This window comes from Seriola lalandi, unplaced genomic scaffold (assembly GCF_002814215.2).
Source record: "Seriola lalandi dorsalis isolate HSWRI2012SDOR001 ecotype SW California unplaced genomic scaffold, Sedor1 jcf7180002054538, whole genome shotgun sequence".
Lineage (NCBI taxonomy): Eukaryota > Metazoa > Chordata > Actinopteri > Carangiformes > Carangidae > Seriola > Seriola lalandi.
In genome coordinates, this window is record NW_019525091.1 from 221,141 (window position 1) to 240,206 (window position 19,066).

Here is a 19,066-nt window from a genome sequence, read left to right on the forward strand (position 1 = left end):
CTCCATCTTTCCTCCAGAACATCACAGCTCTGTGAGGGTAGAAACCTGTAGCGTGGCAGCTGACTGGAGAGGAGGGAGTCTTCTGGAGGAGAGACACTGAGGGAAGCTCTGGAGGGAGGGAGGGAGGGAGAGAGAGAGAGAGAGAGAGAGAGAGAGAGAGAGAGATAGAGAGAGAGAGAGAGAGAGAGAGACTATATTTTACTTCATATTCACTGTAATGTTAAATGACATTCAAACAAACATGCTGCTGTAAAACTGCAGCAGACCATGGGTTACCTGTTCTCAGCAGAGAGCTCTTCCCAGAGTTCACGAACATCTTCAGCCACTCAGGACAGAGCTGGGTGAGGAGGCTCTTAATGTGAGCTAACGCAGCTTTGTCAGTGTCCCACTTGTGTTTGGTGATGAGTGCCTGTGGTTTCTGAGCGATCCATGTCTCTGTCTTTACATAAATGCCATGAAATCTTCTCCATCATAACCGAACTGATTATAACCGTTAACTTCTTCAGTCTCATCGTCCAATTCACAGCCAAACATCCTCTGGTAAATGTGGACACCTGAGACAGAGACAGATAATATGTTATTACATACAATGTACAGTATATGATTTGATTGTATTTTTTTACAACATTACAACATTTAAAAAAGCTTGACTGTGCAAACCTCTGTTTGATCTCCGCTCTAACAGGTAACGTGTCTGTGTGGTGCAGACTGTGTTTTCTCTCCATGTGACACTAACCATACTTGAATGGTGCAGTGCGCTGAGTTGTACTGTACTGTAAATAGTGGATTCCAAAAAAAGCGTGTGTGTGTGTGTGTGTGTGTGTGTGCGCGCGCGCGCTTGTGTTCATGACAGGTGTCTACATCTGTTTGCTGTGTAACAAACTAGATTGAGGAAATAATTCAGCAGGAAAACGTGAGACCTACAGTAAATATACCTCCAGTTTGGTCAAAGCTCTCCATCAGAGTCTTCATCATGGCGTTGAAGGAGCGGTGACCAGCATGACACTCTTCAGTGAACCAGTCCATGTGCTTTGGATCATGCTCCAGGGCTTTTGTCATCCAGTCCTGTTTGGGTTCAGCTCGACTGATGTTGCTGTCGCAGTAAATCACCTCAGCTCCATCAACCATCGCAACACCGACAAACTCCGGCCATTTTTGGTCTCCAAACACGCCAGTGTAGAGAAAGTGCAGCGAGTGAGTCACTGCAGCAGAAACAGGTTTTCTGTTAAGTTAAACCTCTTTGGTAAAGCTAATCATTTCTGCAACTTAAGTAGTTTTTTAACCTAAAAATATACTAATTTGTTTTTTTTTTAAAAAGATAACTGATTAAGATCCATTTCATGTTTGGCTGCATTTATACCTTGTTCACCAGTTTATAAGAAACGAGCTCCTCCTGTGAGAATTCAACGCGCTTCATGTAATAGAGAGTAACGAACGGAAAGTGAAGAGACAGTCAGGTAAGCTGCACCGAAGCCCCAATGCAATAACTTACATCATTAAATAGGAGCAATAAAATGATAAATATACTTGCAACCGAAGGTGTTAAAATTCATCTAATTGTTTGTTACAATAAGATAAATAATATGTTTTTCAGTGCAAATACTGTAATAAACCTGCTTTTATTTTAAGCATGTGCTTTTAAGCATCTTTCCAGTAACTTTACCTAGAAATGTCACTTGACAAAATAGACATTTCATCTAAGAACTTCAGTCTAAAAGTTGGGATCCGAGTAGTTTTACCCCCCAAAAAAGAGCGCTGTCATATATTAAAACAAACTAGAATATAAGTGAAATCAAGCTGCTGTTACAACAAAAGGTTGAAATAAAATGTGATCTCACCTGGAGATACAACGTGACAGAAGAGGAGCAACAGAAATAAAGTCTTCATCATGTCTCAGTGGAGCTGATCTAGTGATGAACTTCAGGTGTATGTACATACACACACACACACACACACACACACAGATACGATCTGCCCACGCATCAATAGATACCCTCTACAGGAAGACAGTTCACAGGAAATCATAAAATACCAAACAAAGACATCTACATGTGGTTAGAATCTGCAATAATAGGACTTTATGTTCTTATATCTGATACCTGATGTCACACACAAACTCACAGCACTCTGTTCACTTACATCAAAACTTATCAATTTAATGGTATGCAATAACTATTAAGAAAACCTTAATTTTCTTTTTTAAATTACTGTCATACAGTGTATAATTTTAAATATTTGATATTTAATAATTAAAAGTTATTTAAACAAGGAGCTTCCTGCTTCCTGTGTGGAGGTACGAGCCCCGGAAGCTGCAGATCTAAACGCTTTAGAGAGAGATTAAGTCTCAATAGCCAGTTAGTATTTTCTTTGCATTTTTGGATTTTTTTTTTAACAAAGGGACAAACATATATAAATGAACAGTTCAATCAAACTGGATTTGCATTCATTTCAGCTCTTACAATAAAATAAAGCAGATACATTTCTAAAACTTTAAGTTTATTTGAATTACAGAGAGTCCCATGATCCATATGATGAAATCACAACTAGGCTTGGACCATATCTGCAACTTCATATCTAGTCCAGTCCAGCCCAAAATTTGTGATGTGCAATAATTATATATTATATAATTGTATTATTGTTTAATTATTATTATTTTTCTCTATATATAATATTATGAAAAATATTGCATATGCCAGTAAATATTGCGATATTCAGTATTGTTGTCCCTCTTTCATCCTTCATCATCGAGTCTCATTGCACACTGTGACGCCGCTCCCTGTTGGGTTGTTGGGCAGGAGGCTTGCTTGTGTCACTTCTCTTCCAGGTACCAGTGGGTGTGGCTGGGTAATGGCTGATTGGATACACCTGGGCCCGGTGCTCCAGGGCTATTAATCCTCCACACGTCCTCCCTGATGAGCAGGACACAGAGGGAAGCGTGGCTCCAGATGCTTCATGCTCCTCGTCTTCTCTCTGTTTTTGTTTTTTGGTTTCTTTTGTTTCTTGACCCCCCAACACTTCATACTCCATTCTTCACTCATGCACTCATGCTATCACCACTGATTGACTGACTTCCACACCTCACAGCATTTTTGATTGACTTTGATTTTTGACTTTGGTTACAAATAAATAATGGTCTCTTTGCTTTAACTCCTTGTGTTGCCTCCCGCTTTCCTTGTCATGGTTTTGAGCCGGTCGTGGTAACAATTATTTCAACACAAGCCTGTCTCTGTCTCTCTACACACTGCTGCTGCTAAGAGAATAAATCTGCTTGAATATTGAAAATATAAAATGCTGGAGGTGGATTTCTAGCCCAACAAAATGTTTTTTTCCCAACTTCTGTCACAGTAATAATGCTTATAAAATAGTTAGTGTCACAGTTCTTTCTGCTTTAAGACAGCTGAGGTTTTCAAAAATGAATCTCATGATGACTGTCAGGTGTGCTGATCCTGGAGCTGTCCCAGGTACATGATAGTGGGTCAGAATCCCATTCATTCCTCACTCAGCGGAGTTCAGCATCCTCTTCTAACCCTCACCGTTCTCCTGTCAAGAGACACAGTAAATAAATAGTAAAAAGGAAATCTTGCCTGTCACAGTGAATTCATGCTTGTCTACACTAGGAGAACAGAAAGGTAGAATACTTACTGTTAGCTAGCTGAAACCCTGAAATACAGACGAGAGATACCAATGTCAAATACATCAATTGACTTATATCACAGGTAGTGGGGGGGGGGCGCGACACTGTTCCTCACCATTATTGTTCCTTCTCCAGATGAAGAATCCAGAGATGCAGAGTGTAAGGAGCAGCAGTGCAACACCTCCAATGACAGCAGCTGCAGGAAACTCTGAAGGAGGAACTGGAACCAAAACAAAATAATAATTGCTGTGTGAAGTCTTGAGTTATGGTTAGAAAGTGTTTTCACAGGTCACTGTGACCTTTGACCCCCCAAATCCCGAGTCCTAGTGAATGATTGTGCCAAATTTGAAGAAATTCCGTTGAGGAGCTCTCAAGATATTACATCCACAAGGTGAGGTCACCATGACCTGGACCTTTGACCTTTCTGTCATGTCATGCTCATTTCCTGTCATCTCCGTACTTTCTCTGATAAAGGCAGAAAATTACTTCTGGAGTCTTGAAAAATTGGCTGAAGAATATCTAAAAAATATGTTTAGGTTAAAATGAAAGAGTAAAGTGCATAAACACATAGTGGCCACATGGTGACACTATACACACCAATTTCTAGCAAGTTCTTTCTTGTTTTATGGACTAACTGTTCATTAAAATTCATTAAAATTTCAGATATCCTAGACCATAAACAGGAATAAAAGCCCAGCCTCCACCACCTCTGATCTCACGCTTACCTTCATTGGTCCTGATCACTTCTTTGTCCAGTTTGGTGACGACGTCCTCCTTCACTCCAGAGAGCTGAAACACACAGTCGTACCTCCTCCAGTCTTCAGGTGTGACTGATGAAATGTTCAGGTCAACTCTCATCTGGAAGGTTTCATCATGGTTGGGGAGGATCTCTCCTTGGTCCACGCCCTCATGAAGATCCTCTCCATCTTTCCTCCAGAACATCACAGCTCTGTGAGGGTAGAAACCTGTAGCGTGGCAGCTGACTGGAGAGGAGGGAGTCTTCTGGAGGAGAGACACTGAGGGAAGCTCTGGAGGGAGAAGCAGATGAGTTTATACCATCACATATGACATATAAAGTAGTATGTGTTTATATATTGCTCCATTTTTATTGGAATGAAGGCAGATGAGTGTAGTTATCAGTATACAACAGAGATGTGATTCTACCTGTTCTCTGAAGAAAGCTCTGCCCATAGTTCACATACTTCTTCAGCCAGTCGGGACATTTGTGGATGTAGTAGTTTTTATTGTATTCTAATCTCGCTTTCTCAGCATCCCATCTCAGTTTGGTGACGACAGCCTGTGGTTTTGGAGCGACCCACGTCAGCGTCTGTAGGTCCAATGCTATGAAGTCTTCTCCATCATAACCATACTGATTATAACCAACAACCTCTCCAGTGTCATCATCCCACTCACAGCCATTCATCCTCTGTAAAATGTGGACACCTGAGACAGGACAGAGAGAGAGAGAGACTGCAACTAAAGTGAGAACATATCTGGGGGGCAGCTACAAATTTCTAAGAATGTGCCTCTATTAAAAGCAACCAGAATGGCTGACTTAGGACCGCTTGAGTGAGTACAGGTGTGGCGGGCAGGGCCACCATGCTATTTGGCAAATATGATGTCCACGAAACTCTGAGTCTGTGAATATAGATACTGTGAGTGACTGGTCAGGCAGGAGTAATTGAGCTTGCACATCAGTAGAAAGTACCTTGAGTTTGGTTCAGGCGTTCCTTCAAGTTGTCAATGTTGGTTCTGAAGACTTGCTGATTTCCAAAACACTTCAGTGTGTACCACTCCAGGTGCTGTGGATCATCTTTTATAATTTTTTTCATCCAGTCTTGTTTTGGTTCTGCTGTCTTGATGTTGCTGTCACAATAACCCACCTGAACTTCATCAACCATTGCAGCTCCTATGAACTCTGGAAAGTTTGGTATGCCAGTAGTTGCAGTAAGGAGATATTTCAGAGAGTGTGTCACTGTGGGACAAATAAATAGTTTTGAATTGCATTTTATACATTTTATTGTCAGTTGCCTTTAAAAATATAATTTTAAGATTTGTTAAACCACAGTGGGCTACAAAAGAATATGGTATATACCCGTTCTAAATACTATTACTTTAGTTCTAACTGCAAAGTGTGTTATAGAAAAGCAATTACAGCACACTGTATTTGAAAACATGCCTAGTAGTGTGTTGAAATTGCCTAAATTCAAATAAATGTAATTTTATAATGCACTGACGTGTATAAAACAATAGTAGTAGTAATGACAATGTTTAATGATGACATGTAATGACATTAAATCAACATCAGCGTAATAGAAAGTGAAAGTGAAACAGTAATCCCAGGAACAACGTATCGCGCTCCACAGTATAGTCACAAATCAAACAAGCTTTACAGCAGCAACAGTAACAGGACATAACGAAGAGTTACAACATACTCTTACCTGGAGAAGCAACGTCACACAATAGGAGCAGAACAAACAATTCCTTCATCTTGTTCTGATACGCAGACCTAAATCTCAAGAGGTGGAGTCATCTGTGGGCGTGTCTTAAGTGAATATATTAATAAATAAATATATTTACAGTAAATGATGATGATGACAATAATAATAATAATAATAATAATAATAATATAATAATATATATATATATATATATATGTGTGTGTGTGTGTGTGTGTGTGTGTGTGTGTGTGTGTGTGTGTGTGTGTGTGTGAGTGTGTGTGTATGTGTATGTGTAAGTGAAAACCAGGTTGCAGAAAAAGGTTGTTCATATATGTTTAGCATGGATACATCCTTGATGTCTAGTCGTTGGAGTTTCTCATCCTGGTCTCCTGCAGGATGCACTGGGGCGATTATTCAAAATACGAGGTTCATCTCGCGATATTTCTATTGAGCCCTCTGTATCCCTCTTCTGTCTCCTTTGTATCATCATCATCCCATATAAAGGTTTGCATCGTGTATGAATGGGCGTGTTTTTAAACATGTTGTAAAATATGCTTATATAACATTGTAAACAGTATCATTGATAATCCAACATATATATGTATAGCCTATATATATATTTCAATCTAAACAAGGGAGCAGAAGGAGGCACATTTGGAATGAGACGTGTTCCCGCGAGAGTCCAATGAGTTGAGTTGAGTAAATGCCACGTCTTATACACAGCTACCAGCAGCATCAACGTAGTCACATTATCAGCACTTTACCAGACTTACTGTTGGCAGGACAGGGAGTTATCCAGCGGCCCAACCGGCACTGATATCTGACACAATCCGGTAAGAGTTCATTCTTTGTTTTTCATTGTGTGTCGTACTTAGCGATGTTGCTCCTGCTGCTGCAACATGTTAGCAAGCTGGGTACTAGCTAGTTAGCCACCTAGCAGGCTCCCTGCACAACTTATGGAAACAGGGATCAGTGGTCGTTGTTTGAAGACCGGCTTTACTGTTTACTGTGAGATTAAAGTCAACACGTTTTGAGATTGAGAGATTATATGCTTTACATCCACGTCCGACAGCAAACAAACACAATCGCAAGACAGAGCTAAATCAAAGTCAGATGGCTAATCGTGAAGTTAGCCAACAAGGTTCGTGAGTTAACACGTTCATACAGTGTGCACACATCAGCATGCATCCTTCACTGTTTCTAATGTATCAAATACTCCACACAGGATTAAATCAGGGCGAACCAGCCAGTGAATACCTAGCATAGCAAAACTTTAATTGAGCACTCTGAGATGCTAACTGTGCTGCACAGCCATCATGACTTGTAGTTATGTTTTACTGGAAAAAATCCAGTAGCCAAATCCCAGTGTAATTTGAATACCTGTCGTGTTGGCACTGTAATGCAAACTGGCCTATCTGATGGAGAGTGGAGAGCACACCCCAGTCTCACTGAAGATGCACCACTGTCCCGGTTCTTAAACCAGATGTGGCGGTAATCAGGAACACATCTGACTACACACTGAATGTGATGCAATGAAAATGCTTATTTGTCCATATGGACTGAGCACCTCCTCAGCCTTTTAGTGTGAGTGCAACACAAGGATTCTTCAAAACAGTGTATATTTGCTGAAGCCAAAGATATTATAGCAAGCTTCAAGGTTTTTACCCAAGGGAAGGTAATGCACCAAGAACATCTATGGCGCGTAGCATGTCATTCAAAAGTTGCGCTAATCAGGACTGAGGTAAACGATCCAATGAATTGTTGTGCATTCAACTGTTATAATTTCGCCTCCTCGTGCTTCCTTGTCACAGTGAGAGAGCTAATTTCAAGCCCTTTCCTATAGCAGTTTCTGCCCAGTGTCAATCGCTGTACCGATTAATGTGCCACTACTGTAAATGCATCTCATCTAAAACAGTTGGCATGTGCCATGAAGTGGATGGTGCAAGTCTCTACTTCTGCCACACGTGTGCACATGTGGGTGTAAGACAGATGTAGCAAGGGACAAAGTTATAGTTGCTTTTGTTTTAACCTCATTGCACATTCAGTCATTTTTAAACCTACCAGGAAAATGAAAGTGCAGGTTTGTTTACAGGACTAAAAATATTTACACTGTAGAAAGGCACAACGTTTTAGTCTGGCTCTTTATTGAATTTTATTTATTTACCTTTTTATTTATTTATATATTTTACTGGTTTGTCCTTTTACTCTGTGATCATTTTCTGGACTGTTTTCCTTTTAATACCCTACTTTTATCTCTGGTTATTTATTTTATTTCTGCTTTTATTCTCTTCCAAACATCTGCTCTCTTATAGAATTTTATTATTTTATCTTTACTATTTGGTATTCGTTTTTTATTAGATTTTTAATATCCTACTTTTCATTTGTGGTTTTACTCACCTCAGTGCATGTCCTCTGTTTTAGTATTTTAGTATTTTATCTTTATCATTGTGTCTTTATCTCTGCTTTCCAGTCTTCGGTGTTTCCTCAGTATTATTATTGTCTTAATTTTTAAGTCTTTATCCCTTAGTGCTCTTTGTGTGTGTGTGTGTGTGTGTGTGTGTGTGTGTGTGTGTGTGTGTGTGTGTGTGTGTGTGTGTGTCTATGTGAGAGAGTGAGACACAGAGAGAGTGAAGGGTGGGGGGTTGCTTTGTTATTGCTTCTATTCTATAAAGCACTTTGTGTTATATTGTTTCTATGAAAAGTGCTATACAAATAAAGTCGGGTTGATTAAATAATTCTTCCTCTGTTATCTTGCATCCACGCCCAAGACACACAAACTGACTTGGAGTGTATGTGTAAACAGTTTAATCATCAGTCAGCCTGTGAGTTTCATTCTTCCTGTCTTCTCTTTGTCAGAGGGGATAATATGGGCTGTGTACGTCTGCTGGCGCTGACACTGGCCACATCTGCAGTACTGCTGTTCGCCTCCCGTTCAACCTTCGCTCACAGCCACTCGCATGGTGACCATGGACATGGCCACCATCACCACGGCCACTCCCACGGAGAAGAGGATCACCACGGACACTCTCACGGCCCACAGGTGAAGATGTTCCACGGGGCGAGCAAGTGGAGCGCCGAGGCCAACCTCCCAACGGCTGAAGAGGAGCACCATGGACACGCCCACGCTCATGATCACGGGCACGATCATGATGATGGGCACGCTCACGCCCATGATCACGGACACGCTCATGATCACGGGCACGCACACGCTCATGATCACGGACACGGGCACGCTCATGATCACGGACACGGGCACGCTCATGATCACGGACACGGGCACGCTCATGATGAGGATGTTGTTCGAGTGCACAAGGAGGAGAGTGGGCATGGACACACGCACGGAGGGGAGAGAGTGAAGAGGGAGGCAGAGGGAGAGAAGAGGGACATGGTGGAGCTCTGGACGCAGGTGTGGTCATGGGTTATAATGTGATCTTATAATAAGTTACAAGTTTGAAATGTTAAATGTTGAATTGAGTATTTACACAGGGAGGAGACTCAGTGTTTAATCCTCCCACAGCAGCTGTGGAAGACTGTGTGTTTCAAGTCAAATATTAAATAGGTGTAAGGCTACTCAAGAAGAACCGCTTTAATCAGAGAGTCCTTTTATGTTAAGAAATTCAGTCTGAAAACAAATCAATGCTTTAAAAGAAATTTTTTAAGTAACACATCATCTCTGTAACACTCACTGCAGCTGGCCAAGAAATAGTCTTGTGCACTGTAAAACCACAATGCGCCGTTTTTACACTTAGGTTTTTGTGATGGAATAGATAAATGAGAACTTTGCTGGCTTTTTGAAATGCAGACACAGCTAAGTTAGTTGTTTCCCCCACTTCCTTTATGCTAAGCTAAGCTAACTATCTGACTCCAATTTCATATTATCAGCCCTCACCTCACTCTCAACAAATATGCAAATGCATTGAACTATGCATTTAAGAGCTTGATAGGTACTGTCATTTATTGAAACTGACATTTAGATGCAACAGTTTTTGTCCTCTACTTGTCTTGAGTGTAAAGTTTTTCTGTGTTTTGTCCACCTGAAAACATACAAGGCTACTGAGAATAATTCAGATCAACTCAGTTGTTGATTTGACTCTGCTACCAGAGGGAGGGTAGATCAGCCAGCAGTAGATTCAACAGTTTTCTGGAGATAAAATAGATTCTGGTCAGGTCTCAAGAGAAAAATGTGAGCTTGGCACCAAAAAGAAGCGTTGCCTTTAGCTGTGACCTCTGCAGTGGGCACACATGGGCGAGCAGAAATGTTTTCACAGACGGAGACCTCCACCTTCTGCTTGTTTTTTTCGGGGGACTTCTAAAGAGTTTCCCTAATTCTTGTAAATGTTGAAACAGTTTTGTTTTATTCTGAGGAACTCGAATTTCATGACTCTTTCCCAACCAGTGGGAACAAACAAAAACACATCTGGAGCCACGATTGGTATCCAGATGTTAGTTTGTTGTGCTCTGTTTGACAACATGTGGATACACTGTCTGTGCCAGAAGCGTTTTAGTCTTATTTTTTCAGTCGTCACAAAACAGATTTTCCTCCATATTAACAACCTCACAATGACTTTTTCTTTTTACCTGCATTTAACCTTCCCTGTAAACACTCAGAAACCCGAGTCATCCGTCTTCAGGTTGCCTCCTTGATGATCTTGCATTTTGAGGACGTTCTCTCCTGCGGGACACTGATGTAAAGTAAAAGCTCCCCGTCTTCCTGTCCGCAGGCTATCGGAGCGACTCTGCTGATCAGCGCGGCTCCTTTCCTCATCCTGTTTCTGATCCCAGTCCAGTCCAACAGCGACCAGCACCAGAACCTGCTCAAGGTGCTGCTCAGCTTTGCCTCCGGCGGACTGCTGGGCGACGCCTTCCTCCACCTCATACCACACGCTCTGGGTGGGTAGTTGAATCCATAGAAGGCTGTTTTTACTCGCTCTGGCTGGATTTTTATTTATTACTTTCTTACTCTGGCTGTCTGAATAGCTGTGAGGTTTTATTTCCTTCTTCATATAAAATGTAGAGGCAAAAAGTTTAAATTCAAACATGTTTGAGCAAACACGTCACATTTCTTGATATATGGGTAACAAAGTCCTTCAGATGTTCACCGCTGCCGCATGGTGCTGAGAAAGTGTGACGTTACTTAGAGCAGCTGAAGGTTTCAGGACTGACCCCTGTTTCTCACGTTTATTATAATGTACAAATGAACACTTCAGATTAGGCACTCTGGGTAAGTGATTCCTCAACATGAATAAATACACACACACACACACACACACACACACACACACACACACACACACACACACACACACATAGAAGAATCACAAAAACACAGTCGCAGCATCTTCAGTTTGTCCTTTTGACTTTAATACTTGTTTCCTCTTGTTTGTTTTTTTCCCCCGCAGAGCCCCACTCTCATCATGGAGAGGACGATCACGGACACTCGCATGAAAGTGAAGAGTCTCAAGACCACGGCCACTCCCACGGTGCGCAGTAGCTGCCTTTTCTCTTAGTTTGTATATGTCGTGATACTCTGACTGCTGGTAAAAATCAACCAGCCTCACCCTTTTCTCTGGTGATGCAGTTATAGTATACTGTATGTGCCTTTGAGCTGTGGATGGGTCAAAGTGTTCATCTATCACAGTTCCAACCAGTGTTCTTCATCCTCTACCTGCACAGGAGCTGCTCACGGTCACATGATGTCAGTGGGTCTGTGGGTCCTCGGCGGGATCATCGCCTTCCTGGTTGTAGAGAAATTTGTGCGTCTGGTGAAGGGAGGGCACGGCCATGGACATTCCCACGGCCACTCGCATGGTACGTCGGTGGAAACTCACCTGCAGAAAACAAACAAAACTATTTTTAATGTAGATTGCAGTTTTTAGCAGGTGCTATTTTGTAATTTTATTTATTATTTTTATTTTATTAAATTAACCAAAGGTGCTCAGAAACTGTTGGAATAGACCTCATTACTTCATCTGGGGATTGTGGCTAAACTTGAATTTTATTCTGTGTAACATTTTCAGCTGCTGCCAAGGAAAAGGACAGTGATGGAGAGGAAGAAAAGGAAAACAAGACAAAGGAGAAAGGAAGCAAAGACAAGAAAGTGCCAAAGAAAGAAGAGAAACAAAGCTCAGGTGAGCAATATGTTGATTTTCATAGACTTATCTCTAATAGGAAACAAAGTAGAAGAACTCTGCCCTCTGCTGGTGTCTTTCTGCACTCTTTAAACCCCCCCACTCTCTGTCCTCTCCACTAATACAGACATCAAGGTGTCAGGTTACCTGAACCTGGCAGCGGACTTCACACACAATTTTACTGACGGTTTGGCAATCGGAGCTTCCTTCCTGGTCGGTCCAGCAGTGGGCGCCGTCACCACCCTCACCATCCTGCTGCACGAGGTCCCGCACGAGATCGGAGACTTTGCCATCCTTGTCCAGTCTGGCTGCACCAAGAAAAAGGTAGCCGACTACTCAAGCTGCAATTTATTAGAGTGAATTGTATTCCCAGCACAATCAGCCAGACCTTTAACAGACTGATGCTCACGATGCCGACACCTACGTGGAAATTGAGTGTTAAAACATTCAGAATGAGCTGGGACAAATGCTAGGGTTTAATTTCAGGTCTGAACTGTTATTTTATTAAACTGTAAAATCATATAAATGTGTTGGAAAAGATTTAGAAGGAAACAAGGTAAATGCTATGAATGCAGAAGAGACTAATAATCTTTTTACACAAAGATAAGACGGTTTAAGTGGGTTTTTTAAAAAGCGGGTAAATCCTCAAATTCCTTTTTGACTCCTTTTACACTGCCAGACGAGTTTTCCTTTTTGAGAGGATGCACACAGGTGACAGGTGTGTTGCAGTTCACTCATCACTGCTGATCGAAGCCGATAAATTCCCACGTCTACTGCAGAGTCATTTAACCTGGGAGAGAATGCCGATTGTACCCATTCACATTGCTGACAAAAGCCAGATGTTAGCGGGTTTTTTGACCAGTGGAAAAGGGGATATGTAGATTTTACCCTTCTGATTGGTCACAAGCACAACCATTTAAATTAATATAGAAACTTGTTCCCAACGAATGTGTTATTTTTATTGTTTTATATTATTAAGAAAATGTTAGAATAAATAAATGTGTGGAGAATGTGTTGATATTATAATCCCCTGCCTCTCTCCCATCAGGCCATGTGTCTACAGCTGCTGACGGCCTTGGGAGCCCTGGCTGGCACAGCTTGCTCCCTATTGGCAGAAGGCGTGGGTGCCGCAGCGACCGCCTGGATCCTGCCCTTCACGGCCGGCGGGTTTGTTTACATCGCCACGGTGACCGTGCTCCCGGAGCTGCTTGCGGGCCGCGCCAGCTTCGGCCAGTCCCTGATGGAGATTCTGGCCCTGCTGTTCGGAGTCGGCATGATGGTGCTGATCGCCGAGTACGAGTGAGACGCAGCGGAGGAGACAGAGACAAGAGAGGGAACAGGTTAAAAAAGGTGGTTTTAAAGTAGAGTTCAAGTGGAATATTTTTGTCAGGGGTGTGTTTTCTTGTTTTTTTTGTTTTTTTTAAAATGTGTTCTATTTTGGGACAAACACCACCCACTTATGGCAAACGGATGATTTTTGTTGTCTTGTGTGTTTTAGCAGTTCACAGTCACATCCCTGATTTGTGTTACAATTTGTTTTTGAGAGGAAAAGTGTCGGCTCGGTGGAGCGGTGGAGCGGTGGAGACTTGAGAGCTGGAAAGAGACAAACTGATGGAGGCGTTTTTGAGGACTGCTGTGTTGTTCACCGAGGGCCTCCAATCAGGACACGAGGTGAAATCTTTCTGTCCACCCGTCCCAAAACTTCACTCGCCACCTTCACTACACGGATCACCTGCAGCTTACACTGACAGTTGCTAACCTCCAAAAGTGGCTTCAAGTAAATCAGTTTCGCAGCCATAAATCTTTCTGTCATTAGAGTGGTGGTCCTCAGTGGTGGTCCTCAAATCTACATTTCAGAGTCGGGTCAGTGAAACGGCAGAGAAAGCTCAGTGGACTGGCTCAGTTGTTCTCACTACAGCGACCTGCTCAGTGAAACGTGTTTCATGCCTGTTTTGTTATGAAGACACTGAATGTTAATATTTTTACATTCCACAAAATAAAAGTAAATGTTATGGCTTCTACAGATGTGCTCAACATGGCATCATGTTAATGCTCTTGTTTTATAGGAAGACTTAAAGGTCCCATATTGTAGAAAGTGAATTGTCTATGTCTTTCTTGATTATAGAGCAGGTCTAGGTTCTGTATTAATAATGTAAAAGTATCAGTGTGAAATCCATGGACAAGATGCACACAGTCTGTATTCAATAACTGTCTTAAAACAAGCTGTCAGGACTTCTGTAACTTTGTGACGTCACAACAAAACTGTCACCACCCTCAGCCATGCCCCCAGCATGGCCCACCTGGACCCAGTGTCCTACTTTGCAGGATTTGTTGTGTGTTAAGCTGAGGTCTGCTATATTTTTATTTGATCATTCAGAAAGCCTGAGAGAGGAGATGTAAAACTACTCTGAGAAAAGAGGAGTTACTAAAAACCACAAATATATCTTCTTATGGATCAAAACATGAAATAAAACACAGGAAAAGTATAAAATATGGGACCCTTAACTTTTAACATTCCTATAACATTTTTTTTTTCCACCTGATGGATGATTTAAAAAGAAAAAACACTGACAGCTGTGATGAACATTCCCAATAAAGGTCGATAATCTTCAAAGTGATTACTTTTCAACATATTATGAACTTAAAGACTTGAAAATGTCACCTGTGATAGTACATAACTGGTTGAACGGCCTGTTTTTATTTAACAGTTGAATTTAATCAAAAATGATTTTGCCTCTTATTAACAGGCCTGACCACAAGAGGGAGCAAGAGGTCCTTCAATTGGTGTTTGATATTTTTTCTTAAAGCGCCCTAGAGGCAGGTGATTTGCATAAACAGTGCAGAAGCAGGAAAAACATTCCGCCTGAAGCATATCATGCAGACATGTGTCACGCCCATGTGTTGGCATCATGTGCTGAGTCCTGGTTGCCTGGTTTTCTACAGTGAGCTTCCACTGTGCACTAGCTGCAACTTTATAGTGAGTTTTTTTTTTACTGAACCAATAGTTCGTATTGATCGTATTGATTTGTAATTTGAGGCTTTGGTTCTAAAAAAAAAAAAAAAAAATGTGAAGGAAATCTTAGGACATCTTAGCACCAAACTGTTTATTTTTATAATATATAAATTTCGAGCGGTTCAGTCAAAGAATGACATTTCCTTTTCAGACAGAGACTTGACAAATTTTTCAGCAGCGTGGGGATGTCAAAGGATTTACTATTACAAAAGAAAGAGACAAGTAAAGATATTGTATTTTAGATCAGTTATTTCTGTCCTATACCTGAGGGGTTACTGAGAATAACATTTATTTTGAAAAAAGAAATGAAGTGCAGTGTTTTGATTAGACAACAAAATCCATATGTTAGCGCTAAAAATGGTTGAAGCTAAACGAAATGAACAAACAGTTACTGAGCTGAAATGAAGACAGATGATAGAAGACTGGTCGCTGGTGTTGAATTCATCCGCACACGGGTGCATGGTGGAAGTCAGATAAAAAGGTTGGAAAACACTGGTGTGAAAACGGTGGACTAGCATGCTGCGACTTTAACTGTATGTTACAGTAACAGTGCAGCAGTGTTGGCTGGGTGTTCGTCTGTGAAACCTAACAGACATCATAAATCCTTCCTTCAGTGTGGTTTGTTTTCCCCGCGCTGTCAGCAGAGGACACAATGTGTAGGGGCCCAGATGAAATTAAAAAGTTAAGTAACGAGGCCTTGGATAAGGTGTGTAGGTGTTGTCTATTTCTGATGATTAATAGATAAAGATGGCATGAAATGTGACGCTCCTCTGGAATCAATCTAATTAGTGACACAGTTGAGTCATAAGGCATGTGGTATGATTGTGGTTCACCAACATCTTGCAGCTTTTATTTTGTTTTAAAACAGCTGTGGGAAGTTTTTCTTTCTTTCTTTTCTGAAAGCAGAAGCTGGAAACAAACATGATGTTTCCTTGATGTAAATTAATAATGTTTAAACTGATTAAAACAGATATCTAAAGTCACATTTCGCAGTTTTACTACTGTAACCACCCTGTAATGCTATCTTTTGGCACTCGCTGCAACTGCTTATTAATTATCAATTTAACCGCAGCACATTCAGGACTATCCCCACAAACCTGAGTTACCACATTAATCTAAACACACATTTAAAGCTTGTCATGTTTAAGGTAGTTAGGCATATTGAGTAAGAGTAGAATCGATGAAACCATGACCACATAATGCTCATGTAAATATGTGCTTTATTCCAGGACCCATAAAACAAACATTTGAGCTAACAAATAAATAAAAGTAAACACGCAAAAAAACCAAAAAACAAAACAAAACAAAAAAAACAAAACAAAAACACACACAGAAACCACAGAAGGGGAGACGAAAAATACAAAGGTTCTTACCGCTAAAAGAAAAACACACTTCACAAATTAAATCGCGAGGAAAATGTAATGTAATGTTTATGTGACTGTCATAACATCTTCGTGTGTATGTTTCATTATGCAATTCACTGCCGTCATCACAGCTCATTATGTATACACAGGTATGCTCAGGCATGTATGTAGAATAAAACGAAACAATCAGGAGCGAGACAGTAGCGTTGATGAGCAGGTGTAGATCAGCATGTGTGCTTTTTTCATAATGTAGGAAACTCACAAAACAGCTTTTACTGAAGTTGATGTGACATAGCACTTTGCCCGTCTGCTTCTTAAGTAGGTAGAAAAATACATATGGCCCCAATCTGGCCCATATACGGCACGATTATCAGATGCTACTTCCACATCTGTACCATTTGTGGCACACAGAGAAAATCTTACAGCTGTCAGACAATACCCGAGGGTCACAGCCGGAATCTGCCAAGATGTGGAAGTATATGGGCCAGACTCGGGCCAAGGACCCAGGCATGTGTTGGGCATGATGCAGCAAAAAAGGGATCTTTTAAGCTTGTTAAAAGCACTGGATTTTGATTTTGTAATTACTATAGTGCTAACACGATGAACATTGTAAACTTATACTATAAGTTATAATAGTTTTGGATTTTTCATTAGTTTTTATTTTGATTTCGTTTTGACTTTTTGTTTTCACTTTCAGTTTAGTATTAATTTTAAAGCAGGTTTCTGGTTTAGGTTTTATTTTTTGAAAATGATTAGTTTTAGTTTAGTTTTCATTAGTTTCAGTGATGTTTCCAGTTTTTATTATTCTTTATTAATTATATAATTATTATTATTATGTTTTCAGGTTGTCTGTCCCTCCATCCTATTCTCGTGAATGCGATATCTCAGTAACGCCTTGAGGAAACTTTTAGGCCATAACTCACAAATTCATGCAATAATTATGACACAATTTAACTCAAATGTCTAATAGGAAAAAATTAGGACATTTTATATCCAAATGGTCAAAGGTCACCTTCACTGTGACATCATAGTTTTCTGCTAAAACACCTCTGGCCATTATTCATTGCTGTAACTCAGGAAGGAGAGACTGTGATCATTTTTCCTACAATTTGACTGGTTGGCAGAGGAACACAAAATAATTAACAAAATAGAAATAGGTGGTAATTCTATTTTGTATATTTTTTTTAATATGGGGCTTTGTCAGGGGTATGATTAAAAAAGGTCAGAAAAAGTATTGTGTAATAAAACTCAACAAAACATCACACCATTTAAAAGATGTATTCACTTAGAACAGATGAAGAACCGTCCATAAAAGACAACTATAAAAGATGTGAGTTAGTCAGTGTGTTTTTGTTATTAACCAGAAAAAAATAACTGGACATGACAACAACAACAACAATAAATAAAATTAAGATATAGGCACAAAGTAAGTCAGTCTGAGAAAGAAAACATGAAAAAACTTTAGAGGTCTGACTCATTTAGATTGACTCAGAAATTGACTCATTGGTCAACTGGACTGCCCAGCACTAGTCATATGTGCTGCAAGTATCACAATTATGACACATAATTACAGTGAATTAACAATACTTCACATGCTGTACTTTCATTATTAATACACAGAATGTTTTGGACACTTGAAGTGCAAGTTGTGACACACTGAAAGCCAATCAGCTGGTAGGATACTGCTCCATCTGGCTAGATATTTAATATCTGCCCAAAACACCAGAGGCTTATGTATGAAATAAATAGACAAAAACAAAATGTAAAGACATTTTCTCTGTAATTTGAGTTGATTCTAGTTACTTCTGTAGTTCAGTTAGTTATTGTTTTTTTTACACAGTTTTATTTCAGAAATGTTTTTTCACATTTAGTTTTTGTTAGTTTTAGTTAATGTTAATAACCTTGACCTGTTAAACACCAGCCTGCTAACACTGTCGCTCTCAGCCTGGTGCAATGACTGTATATGGGCCTATAAGACAGATGACAGGACAGCTCCCTAAAAGTGAAGTACCCGTCAAATACCTTTTTCCAAACACGGTGTGTAAATAGTTCTCATCACGCTGATGGAAGTTCAAGTTCAAGTGTTCATTTTTCTGATCAGTTTGGTTAAATTAGTTGTTTGATGCTATGAAACAGGAGTGTAACTTGACTCGATTAACCTTGATACCGCGGCTCCACTCCCTGATCACTGCTGCGCTGAGTCTGGCGCCAAATGATTATGTTTTCGCTTCATTTTTCATTGGTCTGAAGGTGAGTAAGCAAGCACAGACTCGTGTTTGCATGCAAAGGTCATGCTAATTAACTGACAATTATTTCAACCCCTTTACTGAAACTTATTGTTTCCCTCCCCCTCACACCTTTATACAAGCCTAGTTCCTTGAAAGTAAAGTGAATTTCCTCATTTTACTTCAACCTGCAAGGCATTCTTTGGAGTTTGACTGGGCTTTGAAATGTATTGCAACACAAAGACTAGTGTTAGCGTGTTA

General features: G+C 40.4%; 2 protein-coding genes and 1 pseudogene across 5 annotated transcripts in view; 1 reads left to right on the forward strand and 2 right to left on the reverse strand.

The window, feature by feature from the left end:
- The window catches only part of LOC111661203 (major histocompatibility complex class I-related gene protein-like), a 12,932-nt pseudogene extending 10,958 nt beyond the window's left edge, over window positions 1-1,974 (reverse strand). Inside the window, exons 1-3 of the transcript XR_015437779.1 lie at window positions 1,839-1,974; window positions 936-1,202; window positions 277-554 (exon numbers count right to left, since the gene is read on the reverse strand). The product of XR_015437779.1 is annotated as a major histocompatibility complex class I-related gene protein-like (transcript). The remainder of the gene's footprint in view (window positions 1-276; window positions 555-935; window positions 1,203-1,838) is intronic.
- Window positions 1,975-2,475: 501 nt separating this feature from the next.
- LOC111661204 (major histocompatibility complex class I-related protein 1-like) overlaps window positions 2,476-19,066 on the reverse strand; it is a 124,696-nt gene continuing 108,105 nt past the window's right edge. For 2 of the 3 annotated variants that reach the window (XM_087176162.1, XM_087176163.1), the window contains 4 exons: window positions 4,360-4,662; window positions 3,750-3,854; window positions 3,643-3,660; window positions 2,476-3,540 (listed from right to left, as the gene is read on the reverse strand). In XM_087176162.1, the coding sequence (XP_087032288.1) occupies window positions 3,530-3,540; window positions 3,643-3,660; window positions 3,750-3,854; window positions 4,360-4,662 (437 nt within the window). In that variant the 3' untranslated portion in view covers window positions 2,476-3,529. Of the gene's footprint in view, window positions 3,541-3,642; window positions 3,661-3,749; window positions 3,855-4,359; window positions 4,663-4,798; window positions 5,078-5,342; window positions 5,610-6,075; window positions 6,171-19,066 lie in introns of those variants that run through there. The other variant, XM_023414697.2, reaches the window with a different exon arrangement.
- On the forward strand, window positions 6,749-16,199 carry slc39a7 (solute carrier family 39 member 7). The gene is made up of 8 exons (XM_023414691.2): window positions 6,749-6,908; window positions 8,932-9,481; window positions 10,797-10,965; window positions 11,475-11,555; window positions 11,749-11,883; window positions 12,093-12,203; window positions 12,331-12,527; window positions 13,252-16,199. Exons 2-8 carry the CDS (start codon window positions 8,942-8,944, stop codon window positions 13,504-13,506), a joined length of 1,488 nt encoding a protein of 495 aa, XP_023270459.1. The 5' UTR covers window positions 6,749-6,908; window positions 8,932-8,941; the 3' UTR covers window positions 13,507-16,199.

Bases quoted from the DNA above. Each gene is read 5' to 3' on its own strand.
- slc39a7 (XM_023414691.2), top strand. From the start codon at position 8,942: ATGGGCTGTGTACGTCTGCTGGCGCTGACACTGGCCACATCTGCAGTA. The intron at 9,482-10,796 runs GTGTGGTCATGG...TCCTGTCCGCAG, and splicing joins TGGTGGAGCTCTGGACGCAG to GCTATCGGAGCGACTCTGCT. The intron at 11,556-11,748 runs GTGCGCAGTAGC...CTACCTGCACAG, and splicing joins AGACCACGGCCACTCCCACG to GAGCTGCTCACGGTCACATG.